This window comes from Puma concolor, chromosome D1, assembly GCF_028749965.1.
Source record: "Puma concolor isolate L17-30 chromosome D1, mPumCon1.1.hap2, whole genome shotgun sequence".
Lineage (NCBI taxonomy): Eukaryota > Metazoa > Chordata > Mammalia > Carnivora > Felidae > Puma > Puma concolor.
Window position 1 is genome coordinate 45,498,675 of NC_141676.1, and position 16,652 is coordinate 45,515,326.

Genomic DNA, 16,652 nt, shown 5'->3' on the forward strand with positions numbered 1-16,652 from the left:
CTCACGCTATGATCAGGAGTTTGAACTTTATCTTAGGGTCAGTTAGGACATCTTAGTCAGAGGCAATGGCATAATCTGATTTGTGTTTTCTTGAAATGGCCCTAGAGCAGTGTGGATAAGAGGAAGAAGACTGGAGGCAGGGAGATCAGGAAGCTAGTGCAATAATTCAGGCAGGAGATGAGGGCGGCTTAGTGGAGCAGTGGTGATGAGGGAGTGAACTGGATGAACTTAGGACAGAAGGCAAAAGTTGGGGCAGGGGAGAGAGTCGAGGATGATGCCCAGGTTTCTAGCATGACTAACACGGTGAATGGGCATCGTTGGCAGAGAACCAGATGCCTTGGACACATGCCATAAGGGTGTGCTTGATAAAGTGGAAACGGACTCAGTGCAACGTTTTCCTAACAGTGAGCAAATATCCGCTCACTTTTAGTTCCTGGGTCCACCTACAAGTTGATCTAACATTCTCTACTGCCTCCACCTGCCTCGGGTTACCTCTTTGTGACTTGTCCGTCTAGCCTGAGCTCAGTATTTCTAATCCACAGTCCCCACTGGTCATCAGGACACTCTGTCTGTCCACTAAGAAGTGTGCATTGGGCGTTTCCTCGTCTCTTTCTGGCCATCAGTGGTATAGCCAATAACGTGATGGTGATTTTTCATTAATTTTCTTGCCGTTTTGCAGTTAGAGTAACAGTAAAATTTATACTCAACAATATTATTACAATTTTCCACTACTAATGGGGTTATTATTTTTGTTCATTTGTGTTTGAAAGCCATTAGCATAAGATTTACCTCCAACAATATCTACTGTGATTTTTAATGCCCTTGAAACTTACAGGTGAGCGATAAGTCTATAATAAGAGAATGCTAGTAAGCATATAAATGTCTTTCTTGGGAAAAAAGGGCTTTTTTTTTCCCCCATCCTGGTTGGACTCAGGTTCTTTGATAGAGTGATTGGTAGGATATAAGGCATTAAAGGCTGAGAACACTGTGTTAGTTTGTAGATGTGTTCAAACAAGTTCCCAGTTATTCAGAGGACACTTTTATATTCTGGAAGGATTCATATTCTTGCTCTTTTTTATGTTGTTTCTTACCTGACTTACAGAAAAATATAATAAATTATGTGTTCGCAGGGAACAATATTGAGAATTATGAATGGTTTGGAACTAAAGGGGCCTGGAAATCACTCTCTCTGGCTGACTTTCCAAGGGGCTCTGGGGCTTGATGCACTGCTAGTGGAGCTCTGGAAACAGGGATTATTCCAGAGGCTGGTGGGAGGGGTTTCTCTGTGGGGCAGCTGTACCGGGCAGGCAAGTGGACTGGCAGGGCCACCTTCAAGGGTGTGTGACCAGCAGACTCTCAGGGCCCCACGCTATGAAATTCACAGCATCGGGTGCCTGGGTGGCTCAGTCAGTTGAGTGTCCGACTCTCGATCTCGGCTCAGGTCATGATCTCATGGCTTGTGGGATTGAGCCCCGCACTGTCAGTGCAGAGCCTGCTTGGGATTCTCTCTCCCTCTCTCTCTGCCTCTTCTCCACTCACATGCGCGCGTGCTCTCTCTCTTACATCTCTCTCTTACATCATCTCTTACAGCAGCACCATCTTAGAATTCTTAAGTCTTGAACAAGGGGCCCCACTTTGCACTAGGCCTTGCAAATTATATATATGGTACTGTGTACAAGCTTTGGAGCAAGACAGATTTGGGTTTAACTTCCAGTATTCTCTGGCTGTTGACTGGGGCTCAGTCTCCTTATCGGTAAAACAGGGATAATACTACTGTCTTCTCAGACTAGACATGAGTGCTAAAAGTAGACACCCGCACCAGGGGGCCTGAAAGACAGTGATAGACCCCGAGATAATGCTCAGTGGGATTTTAACTCCCAGGTGCAGTATTCATAATTAAACCTATTATGGTTTAATGTCAGGAATACTAGCCAGCTGGGATAGGCAGACTGTGGGATTAGATAGCTAATCCCATGTGTGCTGGTTAGGAACACACCAAGCAAAGAATGTTTTCCTAAGGGGGATGTTCTAAGGCTGGGGGCCCCATCCATCAGCTTCCAACCTTTTTGCTGCTATGACACATGATAAATAATGTTTGCTGGCACAACTGGTCCCAGTTTCTCATGATTCATACATGCTTCCCTTCTCTCCAGGAATCTCTCGAGAAGGACACTGAATGAGACTGGCATTATTAAGAAGATGCCCTTGACCTTGACCTAATTTATTTTCAAACTTCAGTGTTTCAACTATTATTTGTAATGTGTGTGTGTGTGTGTGTGTGTGTGTGTGTGTGTGTGTGTGTGTGTGGTTTTATCATACCACACAACGGAACTTGCCAAGCCAGTGTACCAGAATCCTGTGCTTGAGAACCAGGAACGTGGACCCTCAGGATCGCAAAGGATCCTCCCCCATGACAGGCTGGACAGATTAGGACCAAGACGATGCCTTCCAGGGTGCCTGGGTGGCTCAGTCAGTTACGCAGCTGGCTTCAGCTCAGGTCATGATCTCACGGTTTGCGGGTTTGAGCCCTGCACTGGGCTCTGCACTGACAGTGTGCAGCCTGCTTGAGATTCTCTCTCTCTTTTTCTCTCTCTGCCCCTCCCCCACTTGCACTCCCAAAAATAAATAAAGTTAAAAAAAAAAAGGTGGTGTCTTCCATGGCCTCACAGGTGTATGTACACGAACAAGGTGAGTTATGAGCATGCCGGCCAGAGTCTGGGAAATACTAGCTAGTTGGTTGGATACACTTGTGATGAATAACATGCAATCTTGAAACATCTGGTTAGACATTTTTTCCCAAGAGTGTAGAAAAGGCTTTAAATCAAATTAATAAAAAACATAAGCTAATTCCTGGGAATTTTTGGATTCTGGTCCAAAAGGATTCTTCAGGAGATTATAGGAGGAGTCAGGGTGACCTGTGCTGCATTCAGTTTAAAGTTTGTGGGCAGCCTGGAGTCCCGACGGGAGACTTCACAGAGAGGCACCAGGGGCCTCAGCTTAGCTTGCCCTCCTGTGCTGCTCAGGCCTGTGGGCACACACACGTCCTGAGACAGGTCCCCAGGGCCTCCTGCAGTCTTAGGAGATGTGGGACAGCCTCGCAGTGACCTGTGCTCTGAAATGACCACATTCCAAGCACGCCCTTGCTCCTTTCTTACTCCCTCCTGAGCACTTGTGAGCAGTGAGCCGTATCTGCCCAGTGGGCCCTCTCAGGCCTGAAGGGCTTCTGTGAGTGCGTGGTACCAGCCGAAGCTGGCCCATCACCTCTCCACAGTACAGCCTGTGAATGGCCGTGGAAAAATGGCAGCTCTTCTTGCCAGATGCTTCTTCGGCCTCTTTCTAGTGCTTTTAATGAGGGACGATAGCACTGTCAGCCAAGCAAATCAAAAAGAACGATGGGCTATTTCTCCCTTAACTCTCAATGGGATGGGGGGGGGGGGGGGGCGGGTGGCTAGATAATGGTACAGTTCCTGGCCCCGTGGCACACAGTACATAGTACATAAAAGATCCTCAGTCCCTAATTATTACAACTAATGACCAACTAACTTGTTAAACACCTCGAGGCATAGTCGCAAAAAGCATGGGCTGATATGCAGTGTATTTTTGGAATAGTGATTCTGGTGTGGGCAACTTCAGTGTCACTCCTGCGACCCTCTCAAGGATCATAGCAAGAAAACCATAACCAACTGCATTGACTCTCAGGAGGCCACATCCCAAAACGTGGCCACAGCAGCCGATTTTAGTACAAACTGAAGAAAATGCAAATACAGTCGGGGAAAATCTGAGACAACAGGATAGACATGTGTGTCTCTGTCCTCACATTGACATAAACCCCCAAACTCAGCAAATAGATTTTGCTTCCTATGGCACCGATTTTCCAGCACATTGTACTGTGAATTTCAAGCCTCCAGGAAAGAAATCTAAGGGATGTTTTGACTGCACTCCTGGTTTGGGGTCATTCTGTGATTGTTTTTCTTACCTGTTGCCGAATTTCTTCCTCCATTTTCACAGGTGAGCCCAATTCTGCAACTTGTTTGACACCTTCGCTCGCATATCCTCCGTACTCCCATAGCACGTAATTCTTGGAGTGGGATCCACCAATGATTGCAGACCAGTGATTGGCCCGACCTGGGAAAGCCAATCAGAATGCAGGTATCAGTGTGGCTGTGGCTAATGCACGAGTCCCTTAAATGTGGCAAAGAAAGTGTAATTGGACAATTATTCAACCAGCACCGGCTAAGCCCCCACTCTGTGTTAGGCCCTGTGCTATTCAGGGATGAATAAAACCATTGCTGTAAACAAGAAGGTCTTGGGAATATGCAGACAGGACAACAATAGACAGAAATCATTCTGGGTTTCAGGGAAGCGTTGAAGCGAGACTTTTAAAGGCTGATCAGATTTGTAAGACTGAATAGAGAGGAGAGGCTATTTCTGGCAGACTCAGAACCATTAAATAACACTGTGTGTTTGGGGAGCCATAAGTAATTTAGCATTGCTGTGTCACCAACTGTCAGGGGAGAGGTAGGAAACGATGCCAGGGAGGTAGAAAGGAGCCTGCTCATGGATGGCTCTGCCTCGCATGCCTCAGGAGTTTGGATGCCATTTGAAAGGGTCTGAAACCACTGAAGGGTCCTGAGCAGGGGAATGGCGTACTCGCAGTTGAATTTTAGATAAGTCATCTAGGCAGCCGTGTGAAGAATGCATTAGAGGGAGCAAAAGGGGAGTGTGGGGCTGTGGGGGGAGAGCAAGGAGCAAAGGGTAGAGGGAATGAGTGTGGGCTTCGGAAGCTCTTGGAAATAAGCATGGTTGGCTTTGAGCTGGCTTTTCTGTGCCTTCCAGGATGAGGGGTAGGCAGACTAGCCACAGTAGAGGATGGGGAAAGGTGGTCTGGGTATGTGGAAGGGACTGGTCCACAGCGGTCTGGTGAGGATCACGGGGGAGGGTGCCTACAGGAGGGAAGGGTGACGTGGTGAAGAGGATGACATCAGGGTGACGTGGATGAACGAGGAGGGAGGTGCAGGAGGGAACCAGTGGGTGATGTGGGGGGAGAACAGAACAAGATCTGGACAGGACCAAGGCAAAACTGACTGAGGGGTTTTCTAAGTGCCAGGGGGAGGAGGGAGAGGAACGGAGAGTCAACATCAGCACTTCACTGGGTTTGTTTCTGCCTGTGATGAGTATTGATGTATATATATGTGTATATGCTGGTTAATGAACATATAGTCCATCGTAAGACCAGGCCAGTTCTCAGCCATTCTTTGGTTGGTTAATAAAGTCCTGGGTTAAAGGACATTTTCAGGCATAGTGAGGACGAAAACTCGAACTGGGTGGACACAAGTAACAACTGCAGCTCACTCCCCTGTGGCCCGGGGTGACAGAACTCTCTGCTTTACTCTACCACGTAAGAAAACCATTCTGAACAGGGCCAGATCCGGTTTACACGAGCTCCCTGCTACCCCAGAGCCCTCTGCTCCAGGCGCCCATCAAGAACACGGGCACAAAGCCACCCTCCCAGCCTGCTGAGGGCTGCCATGCCCTGCCCCAGGCACATGATATCACTGTGTAAGCCTGCCCAATCGCCTGCTCATTATTTCCTACACATCAGGGAAATGCAAACCCTGTGTTCATCCATCATTTCCCTAGAGAAGACAGATGGATATGCTGCCAGCTTTTTCTGTAACTCACTTCCTGGGTGAGGAGACTCTCCTGGTTGTCATCTAAGCCAAGAGCACTACTTATGTAAGGCCAAGGGCTGGGAGCCACATGTGACCTTTGGTTCTCGCTGTGAACACAGGGAGACCAGCTTCAGCGTCTCTTGCTTCTTCTGCCTTGTTCTACCAAAATGCTCCCTTTTCCCAGACCCATCCTGCCTGCAATTCTGCACCTCAGGGGCTTAGCACACGCTGTTACCTCTATGCTCTCCTCCTGCTTGGCTTGGCCAACTCTCATCCCTCCTTCATGACTTACCCAGAATCCCCCAGGAGTCCCCAGACTGACCTAAGTCTTGTCTCCCGTCTCCCCATGGCACAGATAACATTTATGATCACTGTTACATGTCTGTTTCCCCACAGACTATAACCTCCTTGAGGAGACCTGTCCTCATTGCTGTCCCTAGTGCCTAGCACTGTGTCTGATGCATTGAGAATGTTTAGCCCATGTTTTCAAAAGCATTTCACCCAAACAGTCAAAGGGGAAGGTGGCAGTATATGTGCTCAAAGCATTTGGGAGCAGGCTTGTACAGATTGGATTCAATATGATTAAATTCAAGTTTCAGCTCAGCAGAGTTCCTGACACCTATTGGGCTAACACACTGAGCTAACCTGCATGCTGTTAAAAAACAAACACCAAGCAGCAACGAAAAAGAGAGGCATTGGTCTTACAAGGACTCAAATGCTAGCACTGCCACTTTCTAGCTATGTAAACTTGGTCAAATTCCAATTACTTTATTTCCCTGAGTCTCGGCTCCTTCCTCTGTAATTCAAAGATGATAATGCCTATCTCACTGACCTATTATAAGAATTAAATTCAATTTTTAAAAGATGAGATAATATATGAAATCACTACTGGCACACAATAGACACTCAATAATTATAGTTTCCTCCTTTCCTGGTTGTTAGGGAGGCTACAAAATGAGTAAAACAAGAAACCTGCCTTTTATTCAGTATAGGCGATAAGAAATCTATGTACTATGGAATAAGAAAATAGGAATGAGCACAATCATAGGGAGATGAGGGGATGGACCCAGATGGGTCTTTCTGATTTATTCATTCAACTTCCATTTACTATGTGCCAAGCACAGTGGCAGGTCCTGGACACTGACAGGAATTGGATAAGGTGCTTGCCCTGGAAGGACTCACGGCCTGGGGGTGGGGAAACAGATGGTTCAGCAGATTACTCACAATCCAGCATGGTCAGGGATATTATAGAAACAAGATCACAGAGCAGAGAGGATGGAGCAGGCAACTCCAAAGTCCCCAAATCCAAGGAATCAAAGTCTAAAGGCATGAGTGCAGAGAGGCAGGTGTCGCAAGAGTGGGATCTGTCTTTGTGGTTCCTTACACTTGAATAAAATGTCATTGTACCAGTTCGACTTTCTGATCAATTTAGTTGTTAGTTTCCTACAATGGTCTTGCAACATATCACATTAAATCAAATTCCAATCCACTGAATGACATCAACCATATAACAGATATCTGCAAGGCACTAGGCCAGGGGCAGGGACCAGACTTCTCCCTGGGGAGACAAGGCAGGTACCCATGGAAAACAATCCACAACATTAGAAAGGGCGATGACTTCAGGTGAATGGCAGTCACTCAGGTGCAGAATGGTACAGGAAGAGAGGCACTGGTGACCAAGAGCCGGAAGAAGTGGGCTCCAGGCCTCTACGCATGACCACGAATCAGTCATTCACTCTCTCAGAGCCTCAGTTTACCTTTTAAAGATAGGGGTAATAATTACTAGCTGGACTATCTACCAGAGTTGTACAAATTAATTGGGCTGGTTTTGGAAAGAACTACGAAAACTTTAAAGAACCATACAATGCAAAGGTCTTGGTACTATTATGGATGGAAAGCATTATGGGAATTTGCAAGAGGAATCTAAAAGAATATGGAAGATCATTGAGACTGTCCAGTGGAAGGAGGCTCCCACGGGAAGATTGGCAGGACAGGAGGAGCAGGGGTTCTGATAATGACATACATATGAGGATTAAACACCTATGAGGTGTCAGGTGTAATGCTTTCGTAGGTGTAATCCTCACTACAACCTCATTCTCACTTTATAGATAAGAAAACTGAGACCTAGAGATGTTAAGGAACCTGCCAAAGCTCACAAAGCTAGCAAGGGTCAAAACTGGTGTTCAAACCCAGGTCTGCCTGACCTCAGAGCACACGTTCTTTTCCCTACATCCCACCGAGAGGTCAGGAAATAGAGGAGACTATTTGGTGGACTTGAGGTAGAGAAGGCAAAGAGATAAGATGGAGAAAGTCAGGACTGGGTCAAGAAGGATACTGAGTGCCCACTGTAAAAGGAGGGAAACATGACGGAAGTTTCTTTCTGGGACGAATCAAATGCCCATACTTAGCATGTATTGACCCTTCACTAAGTGCCAGGCACTGTGCTAAGGATTGACCTACATTATCTATATTTTGAGTAAACACTCGAAGAAGAAGAAGAAGAAGAAGAAGAAGAAGAAGAAGAAGAAGAAGAAAGAAGAAGAAGAAAGAAGAAGAAGAAAGAAGAAGAAGAAAGAAGAAAGAAGAAAGAAGAAGAAGAAGAAGAAGAAGAAGAAGAAGAAGAAGAACAACAACAACAACAACAACAACAACAACAACAACAACAACTTCCTTGATAAAGAGGCTATAAGAATTCCCATTTTTTCACATGTGGAAACCCAGACTCAGAGAAGTTAAGTGAGCTAACCCAAGATCAAAGAGTAGATGAGTGAGGACACTGGGATTCAAGGTCAAATCTGTCTGGTGCCAGAGCCGCGCTCTCCACTCCACCACACCACATCCAGGATGTGCCCAGTGTTGGGAAGGGAGAAGGCCCAGAGTGAGGAGACACCGCAACAATTCCTGCGTGCGTTGTGTAGGGTTTGACTCTGGGAACAGCAGAGAGGAAACAGAAACACAGGATCAGAGGTATGAGCCAATAAGAAGGAAGACTGGACAGTCTTTGGGAGGCAGTTTGGTGAAGTAGTTAAAGCTCTGGTTTTTGAATCAGACCACTGTGTGTTCTAGGCTCAGTTCTGAAGCTCAGTTCTAGATAGGATATGTCAGTAATCACTCTCAACCTCATTTTCTTCCTCTGGATATTGATATGACCAGTCTCCTGGTATGGTTCTGAGGCTGAAGTCCACGAAGTCATGACTAGTGGCTGGAACGTAAAATGGGCTTGATAAATATTAGCCAGTCAAATTAAATGTGAATAGGATGGGGGCAAATCCAGACAGGTTTCTGGAAGGCATGGGAAGTAAAAAAGATCTGAGCAGGTGGTTGGAAGGCAGCTTGGTTTAGAATTGGTGGGTAGAGATGACAGAATGACAGATACAAGGTCCTGAAACTGAAAGAAAAACCAGGAGGGAATCATCTAAATGGGACTCAGTAGTCTGGGGCCTGAGAATGAGGTGGTTAGCACATCCACTTAGCTGGGACATAGAGAGGTTCAGCACTGGGCCCCAGCACCCTCCAGGAAATAAGGGAGGAAAGAAGGAGGAAAGATCAGGAAGCCTGGGGATAGAGAGACAAGGTACATACTTGTGGCTTTCTTAAAGGAATACTTAGGAAGGCTACAGCTGAGGTCCTTGGTGAAACTCTAGGGCTTTAGTCTTGAGGGAAGGGGCAGGGGCAGAGAAACGAAGACTATTGCTAACCTCTTTGGCTCTCAGATAAGGCTACACAGCTCTTTAGTTTATCACGCCTCTCTCTGGCTCCAGCAGTATTCTAGTGGCCTACACATACCTGGGTCCAGGTGGAAAGCTGGGAGGAGGAAATGATCAGACATGCGAGTTTGAGATACTGATAGCCAACCAGGTGCATTTGTGTGAAAAGCCCCTCCAAAGAGATATACTGAGTATATGTGCAGTAACCTCACTTCTGACACTTTTTCTGTTGTCATTGCTGGTGCTAAATCACCAGTGATGCCTACATTCACAATGATGCCTAAAAGACCATTACTGATGAAAGAAGAACCATGTCTGGCTTTTTGTCTTGTGCAGAAGGCAGCATGTTATATGTACACAGATTCTGTGAAGTGTTCTGTGCATGACAGGTATTCAGTAACAGCCCAGATTTCCTAGCCTGCTTTGCCAGTGGCTGCATTCCCTTGCCAATCTCAGTCCTGCAGAAAGTCATCCATATAATTCCTTGACATAACATTCATGGCGCTTCACTGGAGAATGTCCTACAACCTCAGTGTCTACATTGCTACAAACTCCCATTACCCAACCTCAGCCTCACCCAATGTATCTCAGCAAATCTTTGGGTTTTAGCCCTGGATGGGTCCTTATGGATCTGCTGAACCAGAGCTTCTCCAATCCCTAAGTTCCAGACACTTCTCGTCCTTTCATCTCTAAATGGACAACCTTCTCACTTAACTCTTCTGAGAAGACCAAGGTTAACCCAACCACAGACTTATCTAGGCATCATGTAGCCAGTGACCAACTGAAAAATGCTGTGGACCTGCCAGCCCTATTCATAAAAGTTGTCTTGGATCTCACTTCCCTCTTGCCCTTGTTATTCTCTCCCTGGGATCAGTTCCAGAATCTGCTTGGGGTTTCGATGCCTTGGATTCAGCTACAGAACTTGGCTCCTCTGGGTTTGCCCCTGGGTGCTGCCCAGAACGCAGCTGGTACTTGCCCTCTGGCTCTTCCTGTGCTTGGCTACTTCAGGAACTCACTCTGACCAAGCTATTCTGTTTTTCAGGATCCCATCCCAGTATGGCCTCCTGGAAAAAACCCTGCATGGGGAGATATGTCAATTTGGCCAGAAATTCCTCAACTTTCTATCTTTCTGCCTTCTTAATTCAGCTAGTCTTTTTTCTTTCCTTAAGGTCTTAAGGAAAGTGTCACGTTTCCATTCTAGGGAAGACCCTTGCACTGACACAATTTGTTGTATCCTTTTGCATTTCCTCTGAGGCTTGCAATAATAATATTCTATTCTATTAATTCATTCACTAAATAAATGTTTACTAGGAATACTATATGCTAGGTTAGAAACCAGTGAGCCACAGCCCACTGCCTGTTTTTTTTTTTCCAATGAAGTTTTATATTTCATAATTATTTATGTGTTGTTCATGGCTGCTTTCCTGCTACGGTGGCAGAGTTGAGTAGTTATAACAGAAACTGTCTGGCCTGCAAACTGTAAAATATTTACTATCTGGTCCTTCATAGAAAAAGATTGACAAAATCTGTGCCAGGCCCTGGAGTCTCTGAGCAGAATCAGACTTAGTCCTGCTCCTTAAGATGTTCAGTCTGGAGGATGGTGGGAAGGTATGGCAGACAGGTCACAACAGGCAATTACAATGAAGTGTACATAATATAGCTTGGATAAAGGCAAAGCAGAGTGACACAATAGCACACATGAGGGATATTTAACCCAGACTGTACTAGAGAGAGCTTTCTGGAGGAGATGACAGCTGAGCTACCTTCTAAAGGATAAGTGGGAGTTGACAAGGCAATTAAGGAGAAAGGGGAGGGTATTTTTGTAGAAGAGCCAGTATGTGCAAAAGCATAGCATACCAGAAAGCCAGGAGTACACGTAAAACACAAGGTAGGTCAAAGTGAAGAGAGAGAGAGAGAGAGTGAGAGAGAGAGAGTGAGAGAGTGTATTTGTAAATAAGGGATGATCAGTGAGGAAGCCAGTTAGCCAGGCATATCAGAAGGGATATGAATGTCTTAATAAAAAGTTTTTATCTTGAAGGCAATGTGAAGTAGAGAAGACAATAGGATAGTTTTATCTATAGACAACCTCCAAATTTATACACGCTAACACAACTTCTGCTTCTGACTCTGAAGGAATAAATGGCACTGGGCTAGCCCTCTCAATATAAGTGACTATAAAATCAGGTAAAATATGTGAAGCACCAATTTTCAGGTGTTAGAAAATAGACAGCAAAAATACTGTGACCCTTGAGATAAGGGAAAGAGGTGAGCCCTATGTTTGTCCTGGGCATTTTCTGGTCTGTGGTATAGGAAGGTGGAAGACAGCAGAGCATGACAGTCTGGCTCAGCTGAGGAGGCAAAGACAGGAACCTGAAGATGCTGAGGTCGATGGGTAAGAATATACTAGTAAGAATGCCACAAAGGAGGAACTTCATAAATATGCATAGGAGTCCCTTTATGTCTTTGCCCAAACACTAAGTTGTACATGTGCAGGACAGAACTTCACAAACCTGGGAAATATAGCTACTGAGGAGCTAAGAGCTGGATGGAGAGTGCAGAAGTCACACAATGCTGAAGATGTAGGACTTCCAACTATCCATATTTGAGAAACCTTGCTGGCCATTCTGGGCATTCACAATTTATATTTGTGGAAAAGCCACGACTTAGGAGAAAAATACTTTCGCACTAGAGTAAGGGCTATTCTGGACTCACCCTAAGAAAGCTTAGAAAACAAGCCTCAAAAGTGAAAGAAGTAGATATACCAGTAAATTAACCATCTGCTAGATCAAAACTCCTTTCTCTTTAGAAGAAGATAACAAATTCAGTTACTCACCAATTTCCATCATACAATAAAAAATTACTAACAAGTACAGAAGCAGGAAAATATGACCTATAATCATGAGAAAAAACAGCCAAAAGAAAGACTTCTTGAGATGATGGGTATGTCAGGATTACCACACAAAGACCTTAAAACACCTACTCTCAAGTTGAAGGACTTAAAGGAAGAGATGGACATAATGGGTAAACAGATGAGGACTCTCAGCAGAGAAAGAAACTATTTTTAAAAACCCAGTGGAAGTTCTAGACCTGGAAAATATAATATCTGTATTCGGGTATGGCAAAGAAAAAGGTCTATAAACTTAAAGACAGGGTGATAGAAACAATTTAAAATGAAACAGAGAGAAAAACCTAAAAAAAAAAAAAATGAACTAGAGTCTCAGTGATCTTTGGAACAACAATGAGTTGTTTAATATAAGGGTTATTGGAATCCCAGAAGGAGAGGATAGGGAGATTAGGTATAAAAATATTTAAAGAAATAATGCCTAAAATTACCCCAAATTTGATGAAAATATCAACGTATGGATCCAAGAAGCTCAATAAACTGCAAACATGATAAAAACAAAGAAAATTATATCTATCCACATCATAATAAATTAATGATAATTAGAGAAAATAAAAAAGTCTTAAAAGCAGCCAGAGCCAATAAGACACATTACAATCAGAAAAACAAAAATAAGAATGACTGCTGGCTTCAAAAACAACACAAACCAGAAGACAATGAAATGACAACTTTAAAGTTCTTAAAGAAATAAAAAACAGTCAATCTTGAATTCTATATCCTGCAAAAATATCCTTCAAAAATGAGGGTGAAATGAAACACTTTTTTGATGAATGAAAGCTGAGTGAATATATTAATATATTATCAGCATGCCTGCAGTATTTGAAATACTAAAGGACTTCTGGTTGAAATGAAATGAAAATAGATGTAAACTCAGATCTACATAAAGGAATAAAGAGTGCTAGAGATGGCAAATGCATGGGTAAACTCCACCTTTATTAATTAATTAATTAATTTATTTATTTATTTTTAATATATGAAATTTATTGTTAAATTGGTTTCCATACAACACCCAGTGCTCATCCCAAAAGGTGCCCTCCTCAATACCCATCCCCCACCCTCCCCTCCCTCCCACCCCCCATCAACTCTCAGTTTGTTCTCAGTTTTTAACAGTCTCTTATGTTTTGGCTCTCTCCCACTCTAACCTCTTTTCTTTTTTTTTTCCTTCCCCTCCCCCATGGGTTTCTGTTAAGTTTCTCAGGATCCACATAAGAGTGAAAACATATGGTATCTGTCTTTATCTGTATGGCTTATTTCACTTAGCATCACACTCTCCAGTTCCATCCACGTTGCTACAAAGGGCCATATTTCGTTCTTTCTCATTGCCCTGTAGTACTCCATAGTGTATATAAACCACAATTTCTTTATCCATTCATCAGTTGATGGACATTTAGGCTCTTTCCATCATTTGGCTATTGTTGAGAGTGCTGCTATAAACATTGGGGTACAAGTGCCCCTATGCATCAGTACTCCTGTATCCCTTGGATAAATTCCTAGCAGTGCTATTGCTGGGTCATAGGGTAGGTCTATTTTTAATTTTCTGAGGAAACTCCACACTGCTTTCCAGAGTGACTGCACCAATTTGCATTCCCACCAACAGTGCAAGAGGGTAAACTCCACCTTTAATCTCTTTTTCACTGAGGAGCTTCTCCCTTGAAGTAAAGAGGTTCAAATTTTCTCATTCTGAGTGAAAAAAATTTTTTTTTCTGTCCCTGTTGTCTTCCCACAAAGTCTATCTTTTGTCTTTCCCACACTTCCAGGCTTTTTGGGAAAGTTAAGCTGACTGTTTCCATTTCCTCTCCTTGAACTCTTTCCTCAGATCTTTGCAACCTGATGCTGAGCTCTCACCTTAGCTCATTTATTCCACCAAGCCTCTGAAACCTTGATTTTTGCTCCCTTCTATTCCCACAGTTGGGCAATTGCTGGGGCAATCAGAAGAAAATTACTGTTGGGGGCCTGGGTGGATCAGTCAGTTAAATGTCAGCTCTTGATTTCAGCTCAGGTCATGATCTCACAGTTTGTGAGTTCGAGACCCATACTGGGCTCTGTGAGGACAGCAAGGAGGCTGTGTGGAATTCTCTCTCTCTCCCTCTCTCTCTGCCTCTCCCCCACCCAGAAAGAAGAAAATTACTGTCTGCTTTATTTCTCTTTAGAAAATAAAGTATATTTTAGGGACACCCAGGTGGCTCAGTTAGTTAAGTGTCCGACTTTGGCTCAGGTCATGATCTACAGCTCGAGGGTTCAAGCCCCCTGCTGGGTTCTGTGCTGACACTGAGAGTGCTTTGAATTCTGTGTCTCTTTCTCTCTCTCTCTCTGCCCTTCCCCTGCTCATGCTCTCTCTTTCTGTCACCCAAAAATAAACATTAAAAAAAAGAAAAGATTTTTTAAATTCAATAAAAATTATCATTTTAAATGTATTGTTTAGCGAGTTTTGACAAATGCATGCAATCATGTAACCAATCACAATACAAAATATTTCTACTACCTACAAAAATCACCACGTGTCCCTTTGTACTCAACTGCATTCCTCCATCCCCAGCCCTTGGCAACTTATGATCTGTTTCTGGTCTCTACAGTTTTGCATTTTTTAGAATATAGTATAAATGAACTCATATAGTATGTAGCCCTTTGAGTCTGGCTTCTTTAACTTAGCATAGTTTTGACATTCATCCATGCAGTTATATGGATCAGTTTATCCTTATTTCAAATATGAATATCCTACTGGTTCAAGGTCATCATTAGACTCCTGTTTCCACCATTTACTAGTGTGTGACCTTGAACAAGCTTCCCAAATTTTTTAAGACTCAGTTTCCTTTTCTGTGGAAAAGTGGAAATAACAATAGTGCCTACATTCTAGGCTTGTTACAGGTATCATAGAAGGAAATCCATATAAAAATAGTACAGGTCTTGGTACATAACATTCAATAAATGGTTACTTATTCTTAAATTTTTTAATGTTTATTCATTTTATTTTTGAGAGAGAGACAGAGAGAAAGAGAGAGAGAGAGAGAGAGAGAATATGAGTGGGAGAGGGGCAGAGAGAGTCAGAGACAGAATTCAAAGGAGGCTCTAGGCTCTGATCTGTCAGCACAGAGTCTAACATGGAGTTCAAATTCATGAGCTGTGAGATCACGACCTGAGCTGAAGTTGGAGGTTCAACCACTGAGCCACCCAGGCACCCCAAATAAATGGTTACTTTTAATATTGATATCCCATTTCTCCAGGGAAGGTAGAGATTGGGAACAACCTGGAGCATTCACAGGATCTGTCTATTAGGGTAAGGCAAGGTCTTACAGGACAGCTGAATTTTGTAAGTAGTATGGTTAGCTTAGTGGTGGTTCCAGTGGCAGTCAGCACTGAGGGGGTGGGGGGTGCAGAAGTCCATTGGGTGGGTGGAGCAAGTGGCAGGAAAATAGCAGCGGAATGAGTCAGGTGTACAGACAGAAGTTCCCAGAAACAAGCAGCAGAGCCCTGACACAGGCTTATCATCAGGGTTCATGTTCTATTTTCTGGAGGCTGACAGATAAGCAGTGGCAAGTGTGAGAACACAGTCATCCTGTCAGTGAGTGTCCACCTCCAGTGTACTGTGCTTCTTTCCATTTACTGCCTCAAGGCCTTCTCTGAAGCTCTGAAAAGACTTGGCCAGCAACCAAGTGCCTGGAGTGCAGGGAAGTTAGTGCTCCTGGAGACAATCCCCAGCCTGTGGAGGGGTGGGTGCTCATGGACAATGCTGGAAGGCATCCTGTACACTTTTCAGAGGTGTACTGATGCCAGTGACTTCGAAATACACTCTTTGGTTGATTCTTCCTTCTCCCTTCTCCCTTGTCATTCTACCGCAGTCCTTTCACTCCTGCTTCCTTCACCTTCTATATGAACTACCTGCACCAAAGTCCTTTCCTCAGGCTCTGCTTTTGGGGAAATTAGACATGACTCGTTCAACTAAGATCACGTGTCTGGGCACAGAGATCCATAAAATTACAGTCTGGATGTTAGGCAAGAACCAGCTGGGCTACTCTTCCTGTTTCTGGAAGCAGAGTAATAGTTTTATAGAATAAAAATGATCCTTCAACACCCCACCACCCAAAGCTATGGGTGTTGATTCTGTTGCTGTCATCATAATTGTTGCCATTGTTATCACTATAGATATCATTATTACAACCACTACCATTTACTGAGCACCTTCCCTGCAACAGGAACTTCGTAGGCGTTAGCTGACATCCCTCCATTCTCACAACGGTCCTTCTAGGTAGGTCGGTTACCAGCCCCATGTTATGGATGAGGGAACGAACTGAGCTGCTAGTAAGTGCCAGAGCTGAAATTATGATCAGGTCTGTCAAACTTAAGGCTATGCCCTTTCTACTCCACCGGGGATTC

General features: G+C 44.1%; 1 protein-coding gene across 4 annotated transcripts in view; it reads right to left on the reverse strand.

The window, feature by feature from the left end:
* The window catches only part of SPON1 (spondin 1), a 261,347-nt gene that overhangs the window by 109,145 nt on the left and 135,550 nt on the right, over nt 1-16,652 (reverse strand). For all 4 annotated transcript variants that reach the window (XR_015240990.1, XR_015240989.1, XM_086677913.1 and 1 more), the window contains exon 6: nt 3,977-4,125. Coding sequence is in view for 2 of the 4 variants with exons in the window: in XM_086677913.1 (XP_086534039.1) it covers nt 3,977-4,125 (149 nt within the window). In the remaining 2 variants the exon portion in view is untranslated. The remainder of the gene's footprint in view (nt 1-3,976; nt 4,126-16,652) is intronic.